At 46.2% G+C, this 21,811-nt stretch overlaps 1 protein-coding gene and 1 pseudogene across 3 annotated transcripts; one reads left to right on the forward strand and one right to left on the reverse strand.

The window, feature by feature from the left end:
• The first annotated feature begins 1,330 nt into the window (after window positions 1–1,330).
• On the forward strand, window positions 1,331–18,522 carry POPDC2 (popeye domain containing 2). Of its 3 annotated transcripts, none has more exons than XM_057696583.1 (4): window positions 1,504–2,213; window positions 6,063–6,171; window positions 12,013–12,421; window positions 17,964–18,522. In XM_057696583.1, the coding sequence occupies exons 1-4, from the start codon at window positions 1,723–1,725 to the stop codon at window positions 18,047–18,049; spliced, it is 1,095 nt and encodes a 364-aa protein (XP_057552566.1). In that variant the 5' UTR covers window positions 1,504–1,722; the 3' UTR covers window positions 18,050–18,522. The 3 variants fall into 3 exon arrangements, with proteins under 3 accessions (XP_057552565.1, XP_057552566.1, XP_057552564.1); XM_057696581.1 differs by having other exon boundaries at window positions 12,013–12,563; window positions 17,964–18,042; XM_057696582.1 differs by lacking the exon at window positions 17,964–18,522 and having other exon boundaries at window positions 1,331–2,213; window positions 12,013–12,777.
• Window positions 18,523–21,405: 2,883 nt separating this feature from the next.
• LOC130829943 (short transmembrane mitochondrial protein 1-like) lies at window positions 21,406–21,565 on the reverse strand (annotated as a pseudogene).
• Window positions 21,566–21,811: the final 246 nt, after the last annotated feature.

A 21,811-nucleotide genomic window follows, 5' to 3' on the forward strand; every position in this document is an offset into this window, starting at 1 on the left:
TAAACTCAACGCAGTTCCTATGCTTCCTACACTGAATTGCTGTGCATTTTGAGGTCTCTCTCCCTTGACTGAGCAAAAGCTCTAGGGAATCTTTGATTCTCTTAAGTGCTTGGCTCATAGAAGGCACTCAATGTGCGTTGAGTTGAAAACTTCTACTCAGCGTATTTGACAATTCCTAATTTCTCACTAATTGTAGTTAGGTTACCAGCAGTATAATAATGGTCCCTATGGATTTTGAGCACTTGAATCGTTCTGGGGGGTTACTGGGTCCCTGCCCCCATAGCTCAGGAGCTGTAGGAGTAATGGTAGTAAGGAAACAAAATCAAGCAGCCATTTGGATGCCAGGGGGACGTTTCTTAGTTTAGTGTTTGCATATTCCCAGATTTCAGCTTGATGAGCCAGGGTGGACCCCAGGTTCATCCAGAAGTTCCTGGACGTCCTCAGGCTTTCTGGGGGGAATGGAGTTAGGCGTCACGGATCTCGTCCTGTATTTCCACTTACCATGCAGACTATTCGGGACACAGCAGTACGTCTGATGGATGAGATCAAATCCTGTCTCTGTCACTTACGACTTGTGGGAACTTGTTACCTCTCTAAATGTCAGTTTCTTTCAGATGTGGGCGGAGGATAATATTTATTTGGAATGGTTGTGTGATGACTAAATCACGTGTGTGTGTAACATACCTACACTAGGTCTGGCACTTTGTAGGTGTTTAATAGGTGATGGTTATTATAATTTGTCAGTATTGGGGTGGGTGGGGTGATGGTCTGAGCAATGTATTACCCTTGTATTAACTAGACCCAGATACATGCAGAGAAAGTCAGAATTCAAAAAGCTGCTTTGCATAGCTATTTTTGTGTCATGGATGTCAAATAAACATGCCTACTGATATTTCCAACGTGACTTCATGCAGGCTTTCAAGGGGTTTTCCGATTCTCACTGTTAGGATTTTTTCTGATAATAGTCCCACACTCTCTGACCTTGATGTGTCCTCCTACCTCAGGAGAGCCCCCGGCCCTCCCCGGAGGGGGCCGCGGACAGTGTCCTGCCCGAGGTGTGACAGTGAATTCTGTGCCCACTCGCCCTCTGTCCCCCCCGCCCCCCGCCCCTCCGGCCTCTCTTGCCCCAGGTCTTATCGTGTCCTCTGGGGAGGTATGTTAAGTGCTCTGCCAGGCTGCTTGTGTGCCTGGCCTGTTTTTCCTCACTGCCAGTACCTCTTGGATTCCAATTCCAAACATGGTATCCGTCTGGGGTCACCCTTTCTTCCGGTGCCAAGAGAGACGCATTCCAAATGGAGCACGAATGGGCCTCGCGTGCTGGGCTCTCCTCATTCTGTTCGGGGACAACAGCAGGATGTGGCAGCTTTCTCACCCCTCAGCCCCGCAGTCCTGTCTCTTCCTCGGGACAATTTAGGTTTCCTGCCCAGAGCCACATGTGAAGACCGTCCTGAGGAGCCTGGAGCCAGGGACATTCGCCGGAGCTCCGCCGGGAGGGCCGGAGCCTGGCTGAGGGGAAGAGAAAGGAAGCTTTCCCGTTCTCCATGAAGCGTGTGATGCGCTGCCATTCATTCCCAAAGCTACCGGAAGCAGCCCTCCCGGGAGAGGTGGAGCTGGTGGGGAGAAGCCGGAGGTGAGACGACATCTGGGAGGCCAGGTTAACCGGTTTCCTGATCTTCCCATGCGGGGCCGGCCTTAGAGCCCGACAGGCTGCGAGGCCCGAGGATGAGCGGCCCCGGCGGCGCGGCGGGCCAGCCCCTCTGGCAGAGGCCAGCGTGCGCCGGCTGGAGGCCGGGCCTGGAAGGGGCCGTCTACCAGCTGGCCGGCTGCTTCCTGCTCCTGGGCTTCATGGGGGGCAGCGGGGTGTACGGGGGCTTCTACCTCTTCGGCTTCCTGGGCACGGGCTACCTGTGCTGCGTGCTGTGGGGCTGGCTGGATGCCTGCGGCCTGGACGTCGTCCTCTGGAGCGTCCTGCTGGCGGTGGCCTGCGTGCTGCAGCTGGCGCACCTGGCGTACCGCCTGCGCGAGGACACCCTCCCCGAGGAGTTTGAGCTCCTCTACAAGACGCTGTGCCTGCCCCTGCTGGTGCCCCTGCCGGCATACAAGCAGATCGTCCGCTGCTGTGAGGGGCAAGTCCTGACCCTGGCCACAGAGCAGACCTACGCCGTGGAGGGCGAGACGCCCATCGACCGCCTGTCCCTGCTGCTCTCTGGCCGGTAAGCCGCCCTGGCACGGCCCAGCCTTTCTCCCCCACGCCCACGCTGCTCATTTCCCAGGGCCTCCCTCTGCATTTCGTGTCCCTTCCACTGAGGAAGGATGTGGCGAGTCAAACAAACCAAAATAGATTTTCCTAAGCGTACGCTTGCTTCCCCTTTCTTAGCGTTTTCCATGAGGAAACTAGCTCATGAGGCATCTTGGTTGGCAGGAAGGATTGCGTGTGCACTTGTTGCCGGCAGGGGTGGGGTGAGCAGTTCTTGAGCCTGGGTCTGAAAGGACCACGGGGCGCTCGCCAGCGTATCACGCCTAAACTGCCGCAGTATCTCTGTAAGCTTTGGAAAACTGAACATTTCAGTAAGATCCGTTTGTTCCTTCCATATGCATTCAATATTTGCTAAGTGCCAACTGTGTACAAGAAACAGTGCCAAAACAGAGGGGGGGTTCCTGTAACCCCTGTTCCTGCCAGGGCATCAAAGATATTAGGGAATCCTATACAGATTCTAGGTAAAACCATTCTGTACATACCCAGGTACGGAGCAGGAATAAATACCCCTTTTCCACTTTTCCATTCCCAGTTGTTCTACTGAGATTCTTGCAGACCAAGAAGTAAAGTGCTTATAAATCTGAGGGCCAGACAGTGAGGGAAGAGCAGTGATGCTCACATGCGTCTCTGTGAGGATATGGTGCAGGCACCTGGCTGTCACATTGTAAGGAGGCTGACAGTCAGACCTTAGCAGAAGTGGGCTTTGTCAGGATGAGTGTGTGCCTGGGCAGCCTGCATGTGAGCGTTGGCCGTTGGCTGGTCTCTTCTGAACAAATACCGCGGAGCTCTGTGCTGCGCGTTTGGTGGGAAATTGTGATTACTTTGAAATATTGCCCTAGTGGGACTTGTATGTGGAGCTAAGCATCTGACAGTAAGCATCTTAACCTGGTATATACTTGGGCTGGCTCTGTGGAAAGCAAGTAGAGTATTTCAGAAGCTTTGTCCTTCATTTCCTCTCTCCTGTTTTCTTGAGACCAGGAGAATGTGGTAGAAAGACAAGAAGGTAATCAGAAGGCTCTGCTTCAAAAAAAAAAAGAAAAAAAAAGAAACCAGATAAGACTACCAGGCACACAGTGGGGGGAAAAAAGAGTTTGGCATTCATGATGATGGTACTACAACAACTACTACTACTGGTAATAATATGCATTTATGTCTTAATGTATAGAATCAGTGTGATGTATACATGTTTTTATTTTGTTTGGACTCTGAGGTCCTGGGTTGAGTGAGCTATGAGGTTTTGTGATGTTTCATTTCATTTATGGGTGAATTGAAGTGTAAATAAATGAAATTATCTGTAAACAAATATGCCCGTAAATACAAATACATCATGACAATTGCCAAAGTGTTTGCCACCTACAGTTCCACGCTTCAAACAAAGATGATTTAGGAAACATGCTCACTCATGAGACCCATGGTGTTGTTTGCACCTCACAGCTTCTCTGCGTAAAGGAGGGGATTGAGACAGGCGGGAGAAACTGTATGGTCTCATCTATGGGAGTGCATCATAATTATTGTATGGTTCATGGATTTACCATGAACTTGTAGAAGACAAGTTCCCTGTGAAGAGGAGAGGGGGGCTTGCTCCCTCAGTGTGGCTTTTCCTGGTATACTTAGCATCAAAAACTCAAGTCAAAAGTTAGACAATTGTGATATTTTTCTTGCTTTTCAAGGTTTGGAATAAGAGTTTTGTTTTGATATCTTTCAACGTCATCCTGTCTCAACTTTGCTAAGTTGGAGCTGGGGGAAGGGGCTTCTAGTCTATGAGCAGGCTCCAGCTTTAACGGAGAATCATCATGCCTTTGGCTGGGGAGGTACCAAACACCTCAAAGAAGCAGACAAGGACTCCACCCCAGGAACCTCTTGTGGAGGTCTCCCCAGTTCATGTGCAGACTCTCATCTGGAGCCCTTTGCTGAAACCTCAGACATCCTTTTTGATTTATTTTCATAAGGCAATCAGTCCCTTTCAACACCGAGAAAGGCAAAGTGACGTCCTCAAAGTTCATCACCCCACTAAGCTGTGCTTACTGTTGGAGAGTTTCTCTCATATCCAGTCCCAAGCGTGAATTCCCACATGCACAGCCTCCTGAAGAGGCAACTGTCTAAGCTATTCAGGGAGGAGGAAATTACCTGTTGTCCAGGAGATCAAGAAGGAAGAGGAGACTCAAATGACAAAGGATAGAATGTACAGTGTGAATGGCTTCAGGGAGCCATGCAGGCTCATCAGATGTTACTCACACTCTAAAATCTTGTCCCTCCTCGGTGGCTTGCTTGGGTGGCCAGACTGCTTGCCTGGGGAGAGGACGGGAGGATCTGACGTGTGTGCCAGCAGCCTCGTTCTCTGCTGTTGTTTTTCTTCCTGTGTTAGAGAAGCTTTTCCTTGAGGTTTTGGTCTCCTTTATGGTAACACAGTGAGTTCCTTTGTTTGATCATTCCTTCTTCCCTTCTTTTCCCCCTTCCTTCCTCCTCACCTTTCCAAAAATATTTATTAAGAAGGCTAGGCTAGGGACTAGGGTTCCTGTGTTAAAAAAAGGAAAAATATTTTCCTTGTACTCATGGAGCTTACAGTCTATCAAGAAAGTCACTAATTCATGTTTGACATAGGAGTGAATAGCATGGTATTTACAAGGAGAAAGGTAAAGTGCCAGTGAGAGCATTAGAGCAGTGGGCCTAACTTTTCTGGGTTGGGTGACCAGACAAGACTTCCTGGAGGAAGGAATGTTTACGCTGAGGCCTGAGGAGATGGTGGGGATTGGGAAGAGAGGCAGCTGGAGGGGACAGAATACGTGAAGACTGTGAGGTAGGAGAGCACGGCACTTCATTTTCTCTTGTATCCTTTCATTACTCAGGAAAGTTCTGCTGGCTATCTACACATATTGATAGGTCTTGTAGGAGCAAGTGTGTTTCTGCCATCAGAGAGAGTAGGTTGACATCACATCCTTGGCTTGGGAGACCCGCATCCCCTTCTGCCTTCCATCTTTAGACTGTCGGATAATATGCAGTAATTTATTAGTTGATGGTGGTCTTTGGTAATTTGCACACATACATATATATCTAGGCATGCACTAGGAGCAAGATGTGGAGTGCTAATATCCCCTTGGCTGAAACTTAATCACATGGCTCTGCAAGGGAGGTAGGGAAACGCAGTTTAGCTGGGCAGCCATGAGCCTAGCTAGAATTCCAGTACTGCGGAAGAAGGGGAAAAGCAGATATTGGAAAACAGAATTCCACACTGGGTTTCTAAGATCTCCATCCCCATTCTGATCTGCTTCTCAATATCCTCTTCATCCTTCATAACTCAGCTCAAATGTCATCCTTGAGAAGTCTGCCACTTGGAGAGAACTAAGCTCTCTCCCTCCTCTAGTCTCCTGTCCCGCAATAGCACATGTTGTCTTGCAGCCAGTTATTTATATGCCTGTGACTTCCACTAAATTGTGAGATCCTTAAAGGCAAGGATCAGATCATCTCCGCATTCCCAGACTTCCAGGAACACAGAATGTACTCAATCCATAATTGTTTAGCCAATAAAGCTCCAGAAAAAGTGGAACAATAGTGCCTTCCAAGTGGACAGGATATACCTTAGAGATCTTTTTGATCTGCCCCCTTTGCTGATAGAGACACCTTTCTCGGTATAACTCACTTTAGAGGAGAGGTTGAAGATGAGACTCTGAATTTTCTGGGGAAAAGAGGAAAAAGCCCATACTGGATCCTAATCATTTTCCACTTTTTAGCATGTAATTTAGACTTCAGAGAGGATTCGGGTAGCCACTTTTCTTTTCCCACACGGTCTCTTCTCTCCCTTTGCCAGGGTTCGTGTGAGCCAGGATGGGCAGTTTCTGCACTACATCTTTCCTTACCAGTTCATGGACTCTCCCGAGTGGGAATCGCTGCATCCCTCTGAGGAGGGGGTCTTCCAGGTAATAGGGAGCCCCGTGGCAGCACTGCCCCAGCCCATCCCACTGTACCCCAATATCCCTGCCTCCGTCTTTCCCCTTACATCTGTCCTTTGAACCACTGCCGACATGATGCTTGGGGTGGGAGCACTCTTCTCCTGTGGAAAAAGTGCCTGGAAGAGGAGGGGTGGGGTCGGGAGGTGCTGACCCCTGAAAGGGAGGCCATGTCACTCCTATGCCTAAAACTCTTCCAGAAGACCCCACTGGCCACCAGATAAAGGTCAACACTCCTTAGGGCGTAACTTAAGACCTTTAATGACATCCAGCTACATCTCCAGCCCCTTCCTTCCTCACACTGCCTGCTCACACCAGCCATGCTGAACGACTAGCACTTCCCTAAACACACCACATTGTTTTGCAATGGCCGTGCCTTGGCCCCTACTGTCGCTTCTATCTGAAATGCACTTCCCTCATCTAGAGGAGGCTGTGGCGTCTCACTTCCTCTGAGGCCTGCGCAGACTGACCTCACCAGCTTCCACCCCCGCACCCTGCCTCTGTGCCTCTTCTATTCCTTTTACTATGCTGACTGCACACACATCTCTAACGATCTGGTTTCCTTTCCCATAGTGAACTCCTCTCCTCTCCCTCTCTAGGCTCCAAAGGGCAATACCTTGTGCACAATAGTAGATGTTCAGTAAAGGTGCCCTGAACTGGCTTGGCAGTGGGCACTGAGTGTCTCGGAGGGCTCCGGAGGGCATCACATACATACTCCAAGCTCAGGGCCTGGCTGACAGTGCCCTCCTCTCCTCTCTGCCAGTCCTTCAGATTTCATGTACCTTCTTTGTAGTTCTCCCTTACCGAATGGCCAGCACGTGGCAGGCACTACCTATTTTATTGCCTTATTGATTCTCACAACAGTCCTCTGGGTTGAATATTGTTATTAACCTGTTTAACAGATGAGGAAACTAAGGCTCAGAAACTTCAAGCAGTTTGCCCAAGGTCTTCATCTAGAAAGTGGCAAAGCCAAGCTGCCCGACACCACTATTTATATTCTTTTTTAAAATGGGAGGGTTACCAGGAGAGTGGAGTTTTACACATACACACCATTATAGGACTCCCCTGTCCAGATAATTTGCCAGTACTGGGTTCCCAGTGTCTCCTACCCGTTCTGTCAGGGAGTCCCTCAGGCGTGCATTTGAGCCAGTCCCAGAATAGACACATGCCGGGCAGTGCCACCTGGCTGGGCCTGCTTCTGCCCCACCCTGACTCTTGGCTCTGTGAGGACAGAGCATGAGAGGCAATCCTGACCCCACTGCCTGGACCATCAGCCACAGACCCCCTCTCAACGTGCCTCCCCCACATACACTCCAGTCCTCTCCAAGCCGCCCGGCAGCCTCCTTTGAGAACTTCCCCAGGGCCATAAGAACCTTCGGGAGGGCGGAGTCAGGTCCTGAGCCAGCCAGACCAGGCTCTGTTTCTGACACTGAAACTGAGAAACAGGTGATGGATAAGCTGGGTATCCTCCCCTAAGTTATACTTGAAAGGAAGGGCTGTGACCCCAGATGGCCTCTTAGCCATCTGAGAGGGACCGTCACATTTCTCCCATTTGTATTTTTAGCACACATCTCCGCTGGGAGCAGTGAGATCCACACATTTACTCTTGGCTCCGTGAAGTTCCATTTCCTCTTTGCAAATGTCAAGTGTTGTCTCGGGTTGTAGTTCATCTTGTCCTTGCCTTTGTAGCTGCATCGTCTTTGTTGACTAATACGGAATCCACAGTGACTGAATCATAATTCTTACTGAGTTTACCACAAGGGAGTCAACATTTCATCACACCTCTCAAGAATTCAATTAAGAATTTATTGACTGTTAAGCACTGTGACCCTCTCATTAGTTACCAAGAACATAGCCTGGGAGGGATCACACAGAAATCAGCATTATTTTTCCAATTTGCATCCTGTTCTACTGGACCCAAGGTCTCTTTACGTACGTCACCTCATTTAATCCATTCAACCAGCTTTGAAGGTGAGACTTAGAGAACAAGCTGGTCAGAACTTTATTATAGACATGTGCATGTGTATGTGGAAACCAATCAATCCACTGGCTTCCTGAAGACCCTTAGGAAGGATTTTGTACAGGACATAAGAAAACGACATCAGGTTGTTCTGCAGCGTACAGAATTGGTAGTCTTCACCTGATTCATTCATTCACTTCAGTAATATTTATTGAGCAGTTATTGTAACCTGGGCAATCTCTTTTTTGGGAGGGGGGCATGCCTCATGGTGTGTGGGATCTTAGTTCCGCAACCAGGGATTGCACCTGTGCCCCCTCCATCGGAAGCACAGAGTCCTAACCACTGGACCGCCAGGGAATTCCCACCTGGGCACTATTAAAGGTGCTCGGAATATATTAGTCAACAGAACAGATGAAGGTCCCTGCCTTCACGCAATTTATATTCTAGTAGGGGAGACAAAAAAATAAGCCATAGACATAATGAATAAGTAAATTATGTAATATGTTAAAAGATAACTTCTAGTTGAAAATGATTTTGTATGATCACCAATGAAAAAGTATTTTAAAATAAAATTTCAATGACCATAAAAAGAAAAGATAATAACTTCTAGTAAAAAAACAAAAACAAAACAACAGAGTACGTAAGGGAGAGATACCGTTGACCCTTGACCAACACAGGGGGTAGGAGTGCCAATCCTTCATGCAGTAGAAAATCCACGTATACTTTGTAGTCCAACCTCCAAATATATGGTTTCCCCATATCTGGGGTTCCACATCCTCAGATTCAACCAACCGACCAATGGTGTTGTACTTTAGTATTAATTTTTGAAAAAAATTCCCCATTTAAATGGACACATGCAGTTCAAACCCGTGTTGCTCAAGGGTCAACTGTAATTGCAACTTTATTTTTTTTACTTTCTTTTTTTTTTTCTTTAAGAACTTTCATTGAGATATTGTTGACATACAATAAACTGCATATATTTAAAGTGCACAATTTGATACTTTTTTTCTTATTAGTAATGGCAATCCCCATGTAACTGCGATTTTAAATGGGGTGTTCATGGAAGTCTTTGTTGAACAGGTGACATTTGAGCAAAAACCTGAGGCGACTGGCAGTGTGAGCTTTGAGAATATCTGGGGGAACAGCGTATGAGACAGAGGGAAGAGCCAGTGCAAAAGCTGGGTGGTAGGAGGGACTAGCATGTGTGAGGTTCAGAAAGGAGGCCAGTGCAGCTGGCACAGAGAGAAGGAGGAGAGAGAAAAGCAGGAGAGGAAGTCAGAGAGGTGATGGGGAGCCACATCCTCTAGGTCCAGAGCATATATTTTCTGGATAGAGCCAAAAAGATTTCCTAACGCAGTGGATGTAGTGCATGAGAGACAGAGGATCAAGAAGACCTCTAAGACTTTTGACCTGAGCAGCTGGAAGGATGGAGCTGCTATCAACCGAGATAAGGAAGGCTACAGATAGTACTGGCTTTGGGAAAATAGCTGAAGTCCAGCTTGGGAGGTGTTAGATTTCTGGACACCTATGGACATTTAAATGAAGACACTGGTAGGCAGTTGCATATTTGAGTCCAGAATTAAGGAACAAGGTCTGAGCTTGAGACGTAAATTTGGGAGTCGTTAGCATACAGATGATATTTAAAGCCTTTGGATTGGACAAGATCACCAAGTGAGTGAGTGTGGACAGGAAAGGGGTTCAAGAATCCATTAACCCTGGGATACTCTAGTGTTTAGAAGTTGGAGGGGAAAAGAGGAAGCCTCAAAGGAAGCTGAAAGGGACCAATTAGGAGATCACACCAGGAGAGTATGGCATCCTGGGAACCAAGTGAAGGGTATCAAAGAGGAGGGACTGAATGCCGGGAAACTGATCGCCAGACTCGGCAATGTAGAGGCCATTGGTGGCCTTGCCAGGAACAGTCTGTGGGCCACTGGGGCAAAGCCTTGCTGGCTGAAGAGAGAGTGCAAGGAGAGGAATTGATACCAGCAAGTACAGACAACTTTTTCATGGAGTTTTGCTGAAAAGGAGAGCAAATCAGTGGCGTGATAGCTAGCCAAAGAAACGAAGTGAAAAAGAAAAGGATTTTAATTTTAAAATTCTGATTTATTTTAAAATAGAAGAAGTAACAGCATGTTCACAAGAATGCCCACGGTCTTTGTGTTCCGCTTTGCATCCAGATTAGCTCTTAGGTGCACCCACTTCGTGCGCCATACCCTGATTTCTGGTTTGGGAATTGTTACTAAGTACATGGAAAGTACAAGTTATGACAGATGTTACAACTACTTGCTGAACCAAATTAGTAACGGATGGATTGTGAGTACCACTTGTAGAATTCTTTCTTATGAGGCAACAAGCCTGGAGAGTTTAAGCAATTCATCTGATGTCACACAGCTGGTGAAGGGGTAAAGCCGGAACCTGAAACTAGTTTCTGGTCTTGATGAGTTTATTTAGGGCCCTAACTTCGGTGCTGATGACTGAGGGAAGAGGGAGGAGGGGAGAGGAGGAAATGAATGAAGGGAAAGGAAGAGGGGTACTGCAGAGGGGAAAGGTGGGGAGGGGAGGGGAGGGGGAGTTCTGGAGGCAGTGAAATAAAAGGATTGTATGCGATCTCTAATAAAGAATGTTTGGAAAGCCATCCCTACCTTTAATGAGACAATCCACACAAAAGACTTAACACCATGCCTGGCATGTGGTCACCTCTCAGCAGGTGTGAGCTGCTGTCCTCCTCCTCCTCGTTCCCACAGTCTCCATTCACAAACCTTCATCTTGAGCTCTGCCAGCCTGCTCACTTTTTAAGTACTGTGGCCAGAGAATAAAGAATTCTGTGATTCTACACCCTTTTCCTTTACTATCCTAAGCATGTTTTCATTTGAAACCTAGCTTTACCACTGAACACTGTTTTAACAAGGTTTCCCAGGTATCCACTCTGTGCTGGGCACACGTTATTGACCCTGCCAGTGTAACTTAGCTTTGTATCCTGGGCACGTAGCAAGTGCCCAGAAATTCCTAGATGTCTAAATGAATGGAGTGTGGGGTGTCCTTCTACTTTGTGCTCTTAAGAGTTCCTCTTGGGACTTCCCTGATGGTCCAGTAGTTAAGACTCTGCGCTTCCAACGCAGGGGGCACAGCTGTGATCCCTGGTCAGGGAACTAAGATCCTGCCTGCCGCAAGGCAGTGGTGCTCCCCCTCCAAAAAAAAAAAAAAAAAATTCCTCTTCCTCTGTGCCCTTTATCTGACTTTAGTCATAGGACCTGTTTGGTTACTTGTAGGGCCCAAGTCAAGAGCAGCTCAAGGGCCTGAATCCCAGGCCAGCGTTCTGTCTACTTGCTGCAGCCTGGCACGCCTGATCAGAGATGCTTCCGTCACTGAAATTCTTTCCAACTCTTTTTTTGTGTCCCCACTCCAATATATTATCTCTTTTTATCCTTTAAGCAAACTGTCGTCAGCATCCTGACCTTTCTTCTGAGCACTAGGCGGCCCCTTCTCTTTCCTGTAATCACAACAGGTTCAGAGCCTTCTGCAGCCATGTGTGGGATCAGCCACAGGATGTAGAGTCTGAGAGCTGAGCAGACCAGGGGTGGACACTGAGGCTGTAGGAGGTGAGGGTCCAAGGGAGTGCAGGGCTGGTCCCAGCGCTCCTGACAAAACCACTCTCCACCCTCCCCACCCCGCCCCACCCACAGTAAAAGTCATCCATGAGACCTCTTCCAGGCAAGTCCATGGAGAAGTACTTCCACAGCTTCTTCAGGAAAAGTACAGCAGTTTGCTAAGTAAACGATATATTTTTCTGTGCTAAGCATGGACACATTTTCTAGTTTCAGCCTTTACTCTCTGCTCCTGACCCCCCTTAGGTCACTCTGACAGCCGAGACTGAATGTAGCTACATTTCCTGGCCCCGGAAAAGTCTCCACCTCCTTCTGGCCAAAGAGCGATACATCTCTCGCCTCTTCTCGGTCCTGCTGGGCTATGACATCTCGGAGAAGCTCTACGCGCTCAACGACAAGCTCTTTGCTAAGTTCGGGCTGCGCTTTGACATCCGTCTCCCCAGCCTCTACCACGTCCTGGGTCCTGCTGCCCCAGATGCAGGACCAGAGTCCGAGAAGGATGACGAGGAAGTCCGTGAGCCGGCTGCACTCCCTCCTCAGGCCCTGCCCGCATCTGTCCAGCAAACACCCCCTAGCTCCCCACCTCCAGTGGCCACCAACCCTCCTGCACCTCCTCTCTGGGTCAGGATGTCCAGGCCTGACAGCGGCCTCCTGGGTGAGGACTCTACCAGTCTGGTGCTGGAGGATTTTGAGGAGGTGTCGGGATCAGAGTCGTTCATGGATTATAAGAGTGATGGGGAGTACATGAGGTGAGGGGAGAACTAGCAGGGGCACAGCCGCCGGGCTCAGGATGCTGTGTAAGTACTCAGAAGGCAGCTGCCACACTTTTTTGCCAACAGCTGGCCTTAACTCGTTTTGTAAGGGCAAAAAATCGTGTCATGGAGCCTGTCCTCAGAGGACTCCCAGAAAGTGGCATTAACCCAACCCTGCAGAGAGCAACTCGCTCCCAGTGCATGCAAAGCATGAGGTTTTGTTTTTTTTTTTAACTTATTCCTTATTAAGTGTGATTGCATTTTCGAAAGTGGTCTGGCTGGTTGACATTTTGAGCAAGCAGATAGGTTGCTACTTTTTTTTTGCAAAGCTGTGCTCATAACTAAGGCCACAGCTAAGGCTAAAGGGGGTTTTATTTGTGGCATGCATTTTAAAGGATTTGTTTAAAAATCATGGTTCTAATTCCTAATGGTTCTTCCTGGCATCTAGTCAGCTCTGGAAAGCAGTCATTATTCAGCCTGGATTGGATGGGTGCCTGTGTTAAATTGCATCTCTCAAAGAGGCTTGTGACACTGGGAGGAAAATGTCCCCAGCTGCTCTCCTCTCGCCCAGCGGAGAGTGTTGTTTGCTCAGGCACAGGACTAGACACGGATGTGACGGAATATGACTGTGATAGGATGGCTTTCCCACACCTGTGGGAGGCAGAGTGGGTGTGAAGCTGGGGGGGACCAACATGCAGGATTTCCCTCCCTGCTCAGGAGAGCGCTCAGGAAAGGCTGTGCTGAGCAGTTCTGGGAAACTGCTTTCATGTTCCCCCCAGTTGCTCTCACGATGCTGTGACATGTTCCTCTAGGACTCCACCCAACTATGGTGCAGGCCTGGCTTTTCCCGAGGAAAATCCCAGTGTTCCCAATTTGGAAGGCGTTTCCAAGGTGGGGGAGGGGTGGCTAAGACATCGATCATTCTTTAGGAAACACTGCCTATTTTCCCAAGTGAGGAAGGCATCTAGGGTACTTGAGGCAAGTGAATGTTTGTACATTTTGAAGAGCAAGTCATATAAATGATGAAAGAGGCAAGAGAGGCAAGTGATAACAGTTCAGCTATTTGGTTTCATAGATGTGGAATTGATGATCTATGGAACCAGAGTCCTTAGAAGCAGTGTCTGGCACCCAAGATCACTTTCTTGACCTCCTGCATTAGCGTTGTCCTCTCCCGTCGCCCCTTTCCCACTGCGCCGACGGTCACCTCCCGACTCTCCCACCCCCGCCCGTGCATGTGGATTCCGTCCTGTGGGTCCCTCTCCTCGTCTAACATACCTGCCCACCTGCACACACTCTGAACTCACAGCAGCTCCTTGTGTTCTCATGTTCTTCCTGGCTTGCTTCTCTTTTCCTGGCTCTGTTTGTTCTCCCCTTTCTCCCTTCCTTCTGGCTTTCTGCTCAATCCTCGGTTCCCTCAGTTTGCTGCTCTTAAGAAGAAAAAGGCCTGTTTCTCCTTCTTCTCGGTTAATTTCCCCTCTCCATATGTGTCCTCCACATCTTCCCCATTTTACTGTTCCTGTAATTATCCCTCTGTTGCCTTCTTCCCGTTTCCCCCACTTCCTGTCTTGCTCTATCTCTTCTTCTTTCTAAACCACCCTGTAACCCCAACTTAGTTTTTAATCCTGACTCTTCCACGATCAGTACCTCTCCCTCTGCCTGTAAAGAAAACCATTCACGTGAAGGTGTGAAAATTCCCACCTTTTGTGGCTACACATTTCATGCATGAGTTTCCCCGAATGTTAAGAGGTGAGAAGAATTATAAACAAGAAGGAGACGCGCACTGGGAGCCCGACGTCCTGGCTGCTATGTCCGGCTCTGCTACCGTTTACAAACCACACAGCCTCACTGAACCTCACTTTCTTCATGTGAGTGTGTTGGCTCAGCTGGCCCCCACAGGCCCTCCTGGGTTGATGTGAGGAGGCAAAGGATGAGCTGTCCAGAGGAGGAACGAGAAAGCAGGCAGTCAACAGTATAATGCACACGAGCCCCAGGACGTCGGCGTGTCTTGTAATGTGGGACAGTCCTGCTCCCTGCTGGGTGGTGGGTCCCGCCTGACCAGGAGTTCTCCCCATCCGGTACCTGTGAAGAGTCTGTCACCTACCAGGTAATGACAGTGCGGGTGCCCGCGTGCAAGGCGCTCACGACGTCGTCTCCCAGGTCCTCCACCCTTGATACTATTGCATAAAAAGCCTCTTTCCAAATTCAGCCTTTTCGGAGGCTCAAGATGAGAAAACTGCTAACACAACCCACTCTCTAAAGCACTGGTGGGGTTTCCCTGTGGTCCGGTGGTTGAGACTCTACGCTCCCAATGCAGGGGGCCTGGGTTGCACCCCTGGTCAGGGAACTGGATCCCGCATGCTGCAGCTAAGACCCGGCACAGCCGAATAAATAAATAAATATATATTTTTTAAAAAGTACTAGTATTTGCTGTATAAAGAGAATAGGTCTTTAAATGTTCTTTGGTTTAAGTAATAGGGAGAAAGGAAAAAACATTGTATACTTCCATAGAGTTTTCAGAACAACTTGAAAACATGATCAAATTGGCCAAATTTCCGACGGTATTCAGTTTAGCCTGTGATGATGGGATAATTTAACCCAGGGACCCTTTTCTCGAATTGTGTTTTAGGATGTTTGGTTTGACTTATTTGCCATCAAACTCCTTTTAGGGTTATTACTTAATGAATAAGCAGAGTCCCTCATGACTGGTAGCAGTTTACTCCTGTTTCTTTCCTAAAGCAGGGCACGATTCACCGTCTAGTCCCTGGCTCTTCACTGACCAAAATTGTAAGCTTATTGCTGTTCATCCCTGCCCAGCACTTACCTTAGAGGCCTGAAGCTGACTGGATTCTGCACTGTCCAAAATGACCCAGCTTCATCACACCGACACCCGTGCTTGTCCCTGACACCAAGCCAATTTAAGACCAACTAAAAATAGTCAGAGCTTCTACTGGAGCTCTTTTTTGAAGAGAGCACATTTTTCAGTTTGGTAGTACCCATAATTGAGCCACAACTGGGTGCTACTTTTTTAACATGCAAAGCAGTGCTGTAAGATAATGTATTTGTGCAGTATCTTACAGTTAGACCTCACATTAGCCTTCATTAGAATCTTTCCAGTTAATTCTATGAACACACTCCACAGTGCTCCATTTGATGTCTTACTTATAGGAAAAGCTCAATGAATGCATGTCTGCAGTAGTTAAGTCAGATAATGAGTCCATTATCAAAATTTAAGTGAAACCTGCCTGAAATGTGGCCAATTTGCTTATGTTTTCAAGTTGTTTTGAAGACTGTGGTTTGAAAGTAAAGACTACATATTGTTTCCTTTCTCTCTATTATTTAAGTAGACAAACAAATGAGAAACAGTTTACAACATGGAGGCTGATTGTGGTCAAGTAAAGAGGCCAGGACCAGGACATAGGTCCAAGGGCCAGAGAACCAATTCAACAAACATTCACTAAGTGTCCACTATGTGTTTCAGGCGCCGTGCCAGGCAATCACATTATTATGAGTAATCACGAGTAACAGTTGAAAGAACGGAAGATGCTTCATCTGCAAGAGATGCACAAGAGTGGTTATCTTCAAATTTTGAAAAGAAGAGGAATTACAAGTTCCCTTAATTTGATGAAGTTCTTGAGGACAGAAATGAATTAAGGGCTGAAAGCTATAGGGAGAAGGATTTCAGCTCAGTGTTAATAATGGATTGCCTCAAGGAGTAGAGAGTTAGTCGTCACTGGAAGAACTCAACTAGGGGTCAGAAGAAATCTCAGAGATTTTATTTATTTATGTATTTGTTTATTTATTTATTTGTTTGTTGGCTGTGTTGGGTCTTTGTTGCTGCACAGGGTTTCTTTAGTTGCGGTGAGCGGGGGCTACTCTTCGTTGTGGTGCATGGGCTCCCCGCTGCTGTGGCTTCTCTTGTTGCAGAGCACAGGCTCTAGGTGCGTGGGGTTCAGTAGTTGCGGCACATGGGCTCAATAGTTGTGGCTCATGGGCTCTAGAGCACAGGATCAATAGTTTTGGCACATGGACTTAGTTGCTTCACAGCATGTGGGATCTTCTTGGACCAGGGATCGAACCCGTGTCCCCTGCATTGGCAGGCGGATTCTTAACCACTGCGCCACCTAGGAAGCCTCTCAGAGTTTTTTTTAAGGTGATTCAGGCTCTGAGAGAAACATGTCTTAGGTTATTGCTATTAAGGTGCCTTCTCACTCCGTGATGCTATGATTCTAAGACATCATTCCAGTCCTGCCACTTAACCACCTTCAAGAGCAGTTCCTTGTCTGCAGAACAGGGCTAATAGTCTCATAGATAATTAATACCTACTGATAAGTAGATAGGTCATCTCTGTCTACCTTACCAAGTTTCTGTGAGAAGTAATTGAGATAAAGTACACAAAGGCCATTTCTAAGCTGCAAAGTGCTAGTTTCATGCATAAGGTATTTTAAAATTCCGTTCTGTGTAGAATTATTTAGCAAACTCCTCCCCACCCTGCCCCCGCTTCTCTCTCCTTCTCCCTCCCCCTAGCCCCCAGCAGATACACGATTTCCCCTCTTATTTCCTCCAGTCTGGCTTTCTAAGGAAGGTAGCCGCTCAGGGGTCCCCTGACAACAAAGGGAACAGGAAAAAGGTGGAGATCCAAAGAAAACACGCACTAGCTCCTCGGCCCCTGAATAACTAAACAATAGCCAGACCTTCACCTGTTTTCTTTTCTTTGCCCAGGGGAGCTAGATCACCATCACCCTATAGTCAGCCTCTTTCCCTCAAAAGTGGCCATCATGTGCTTTTGCTAGCTGTCAGTGTTGTTAAATAGCACGTTTCTCCCGGAACCACGAGAAAGCCTCCTGGGGCAGAAGACTTGCCCTTGAAGGTGGCGTGGCAGGACCTGCCTGGGGCCTCAGGGTCTGGGCCTCCAGATGGTAGCTCTACTCGACCTGCCAAGGCTCCGTGTTCAGGCCAGGTGAGTTAGAGGCGGCAGTTCCCTCCCTACCCTCAGGACCCCAGCCGCCTGCAACCAGGGCCCACCCCCAGGTTCTTCTTCTACTACTGTTTTACAGGCCTCATTTACCTACCCCTCTCTTTGTAAAAATAAAAGACGGGGTTTTATAAAACACCGATTTTCTACGCAGATTTTTAAAAACTCGTTAAGTAATGTTAGATAGGAAGTAGAGTTCTATAGATTCTTCATAGGAAGCAACCAAAGTTGATCTCTTGGTCTCTTCTCCTATAAAATGAGAGGACTGGACTATATAACTTCACAGCTGACTCACCATAATATTCTAGAGGGAGATGATTCAACGGTACGTCTGCCCCTATTGTGTTAGGCATTGGGTACAGTTAAAATATTGGGAACTGGCGGAGGAAAAAGGAGACCTGGAAAGAACCCTGTGAAGTTATCTGAGCTATCTGGAGCCACAGTGCTGAAATCCTTCCTCTGCTTTTCCACAGCTTCTAGAACTCCTCTGCAGAGCTACTCTCAAGTTATGTCCAAGGGACAGGCCCCATTGGCCCCCACCCAGACGCCTGAACTGTAAGGACCCATGGACCGTCCTTTCCTCCGGCCACCTTCATCCTCACCAGAAGGTCACTTGTGTGCATACCCCTCTTCTCACCCACGGGAAGGCTCACAGGCAAGGTTGGAGCAGACGCAGAAGACGCCAAAGTGCTGCAGCCACACCGGAGCCCCCGAGGGACTTTCAGAACATTGCCTTCACCAGCCTTCCTTCCCGGAGAGGGCATCCCAAAGTGCAGAAGCACAGATTCTATCCTTCACGAACTGCAGAATCTCCGGCAAGTCACAGAGCCTCTCTGAGCGTCGTCTGTAAAGTGGGGATATAAAACCCACGTCACAGGTTGTGAGGATTCCATGCGTTGATTTAGGTAAAGCACTGAGGATGTGGTGTGGCACCTCGTAAGCACTCAATAAATCACTCATTTCCTTTCCCTGTGTTGTTTCTTTCAGCTCTCTGAAAGGATCAATGAAGTCAGCTATCCAAGAAGTTTTCACTGTTTTTGTCTTGTTTATTTAAAAATTTGTTTCAATGAAGGTTTAACCTAGGGAAGCAGAAATTTTAGAACCTAATTTGCCCTTAAGCTTTTAAGTTCAATTTACAAATCTTTCCTTCCATTTATGGCCCTAATATTGAACAGTAGTTTTTAGAGGTATTTTTACAAATCTATTTAATTAAATTTTCTTAAACATTTTAAAGTAGACTTACAAGTTTAACATATTCTATTTTATTTTTTCCCCCAAATATTTCCACCTATATTCTGGTTACCTACTGCTGAGTAGCATTCATCCCTAAAGCAGTGACTTAAAATTGTCACGATAATTTGTTTTGCTCACAAAAGTGGGGCTTGACTGGGCTCAGCCGGGCTTTCTCCGCGTTTCTCGTGCTGTTGCATTCAGACAGTGGCTTCGGCCAGAATCACCTCAAAGGCTTCTTCTGGGGCCCAGGCTGGGAAGACTCAAACAGCTGGGGGCTGGAGCAGCTGGGAATCCCCAGGGCATCCTTGCTCTCTCAGGCCTTTGTTCATTTTGTTGCTGTAGAGTACTCTGTTGTGTGAATTATGCGACCATCTACTTATCCATCCCACGAGTGGTGGGCGTTTGGGCAGTTTCTAGCTTGCGGCAATTATGAATAGTGCTACTATGAACGTTCCGGAGCTTATCTTTTGGTAACACACATATGTACACCTTTGGGGGGTATATACCGGAATTACTGAGGCATTGGGTGTGTATATATTCAACTACGGTAAATACTGCCAAACACTTTTCCTAGGTGATTATACCAATTAATATTCCCACTGCATGTGAGTGTTTTGGTTGCTTCTCATCCTCTCCAATAGTTGGCATTGTCTTTTTTTTTTTTCTTCACTTTAGCCATGTGGGTGTGTGTAGCAGCATGTCATTGTGGTTGTAATTTTCGTTTCCCTGATGAATAATAAGGTTGAGTGTGTTTTTGTGCTTTTATTAGCCATATGGATATCCTCTCTTGTGAAGTGTCTGTTCTAGCTCTTGTCTACTTCTCTGTTTATATGCTTTTCTCACTGACTATAAGGAATTCTTTAGTCAAGTTAAAAGTCCTTTGTTGCTTATATGTATTCAAGCGTATTCTCCCAATTTGTGACTCTTTTTTTTTTTCTCTAAATGGTGTCTTTTGATGAACATAAGTTCTTAACTTCAAGGTAGTAATTTATCAATCTTTCCCTCCATCACCAGTTCTTTCTATTTCATGCTTAAGAAATCTTTTTCTCCCTTGGAGATATTCTTCTATGTTACCTTCTAGATGTTTTATTGTTTTACATTTCAGTTAGATCTATAAGCAACCTGGATTTGGGTTTTGTGTATGGTATAAAGTAAGGATCAAATTTGTTATTTCCTGGTGGATATCCAACAGACGGGAGTACTTATTGAATGGGTTATCCTACCCCCACTAGTGTTCAGTGTCCCCTTTGTCATAAATCAAGTATCCATATATCTGTAGGTCTGTATCTGGATCTTCTATTCTGTTCCATTAGCCTATTTTTCTACCTGTTGACAGTACCACCAGGTTGTAATTATTGTAGCTTTATAAGTTTTGATATCTGATGGTCTTCAAACTTCATTCTTCTTCAAGTCTTGGTTATTCTTACCCTTTCCCTTTGTATTTCCATATAAATTTTAGAAGCAGCATGTTAATTTCCACAAAAATATAAACTCTGCTGGAATTTTGTTAGAATTACACTCACTGTGGATTGGGTTGGTAAAGAGTTGATGTATTTATAATATTGATTTTTCAATCTATGAACATAGTATAATACTTCATTTACTTTGGTTTTTAAAATTTTCTTTCAATAGTGTTCTGTAGTTTTCCATACAGATGTCCTTGCACAGATTTTATTAGATTTACTTCTAGGTATTTGATGAATTTGGTGCTATTGTATTTGCTATTATTTAATTTTTTAACTTTCTAATATCTTATTGCTGGTATACAGAAATATAATGGAATTTTGTATCTTCAACTTCCATCCAGAGATCTTGATAAATCCACTTATCAATTCTAATTACTAATCCATGGAGTCTTCAGAATTTTCCATAGATACATATATGTCATCTGTAAATAATGTTTTATTTCTTCCTTCTTGACCTATACTTTCCCCCTCCACCCTCTTCCCACTCTTCCTCTTCCTCCTTCTTTCGGTGCCTTGTTGCACTGGGCAGGACCTTAAATACAGGGATGAATATTAAGGATGGTGAGGACATCCTCCTCTCATACCTGACCATAAGGAAAATGTTTTCAACATTTCACCATTAAGTATGACATGTGCTATTAGGTTTTGGTTTTGTTTTTGTTTTTTAATGAACAGCAAATTGATTTATTGGTTAAATTAGCAACTATGAAGCTTCCTTACAACAAGATAAAATCAGTGGATAATTCACCAGAAACTGGCTTCTAGATTTTCACTTTAATTACTACTTTGAAAGAACATAATTTAGTACCAACTGTTTAAACACCCAATGTAATTGCTGGACTATGAAATCAGCATTATTTATATCTCATCAGCTATACAAAACTCACCAATTTTTCTTTTGAAAATGGTGGTAGAAATCCTGAAGAATAAGGGAGAGACTACTAATTAAAGGTCATGTTTACTAATCTAGCACCATAATTCCATTCTCAGGACCTCCCAAGTGGCTGGAAGGAGGAAGGGAAGAAGTGAGGATGTTGGAAAAGTAAGGGCTGTTCTTTACTTGTGGCTCCATTTGTGCAGTAAGGCAATGCAGGGTCTAGCAAAGAAGAAAACTGCTGAGGCTGGAGATTAAAACAAAGGCTTTTGGTTCAGATGGTAGAGAGGCCCTCAAGAACAAGAGAATCAGTGTATCCAGAAGGCAGTCCTAGAGTCGGCCTCATGAACTAGGGGGTTTCTTCTTGGCGTCCACGTCCTTTTTAATTTCTTCAAGCTTTTTAGCTTTTTAGGCTAAAAAGCTTGGTATGTCATAGTTCTGAGCCAGATACATTCCCACCACGTTGCCAAGAGTAAATCCAAGCAGGAACTGGAGCATGGCGTCGGCAAGAAGGGAGAGAAGGGCCGCTATTAGGTTTTGATAATATCCTATCAGATTAAAGATGTTCTATTCCTAACTTGCTAAGAGGGTTTTTTAAATCATGAATGAGTATGGAATTTTATCAAATGATTTTTCTGCATTGAGTTTTTCTCCTTTATTCTGTTAATGAACTAAATTAATAGATATGTGAATGTTGAAACAAACTTGCATCCCTGGAACAAATCTAATTTTATTATGATGTATTTTT

This window comes from Hippopotamus amphibius, chromosome 10 (assembly GCF_030028045.1).
Source record: "Hippopotamus amphibius kiboko isolate mHipAmp2 chromosome 10, mHipAmp2.hap2, whole genome shotgun sequence".
Lineage (NCBI taxonomy): Eukaryota > Metazoa > Chordata > Mammalia > Artiodactyla > Hippopotamidae > Hippopotamus > Hippopotamus amphibius.

Excerpts from the sequence above, each read along its gene's own strand:
- POPDC2 (XM_057696582.1), top strand. The coding sequence starts at position 1,723 with ATGAGCGGCCCCGGCGGCGCGGCGGGCCAGCCCCTCTGGCAGAGGCCA. Across the intron at positions 2,214-6,062 it reads TCCCTGCTGCTCTCTGGCCG|GGTTCGTGTGAGCCAGGATG; the intron begins GTAAGCCGCCCT and ends TCCCTTTGCCAG. Across the intron at positions 6,172-12,012 it reads CTGAGGAGGGGGTCTTCCAG|GTCACTCTGACAGCCGAGAC; the intron begins GTAATAGGGAGC and ends GACCCCCCTTAG.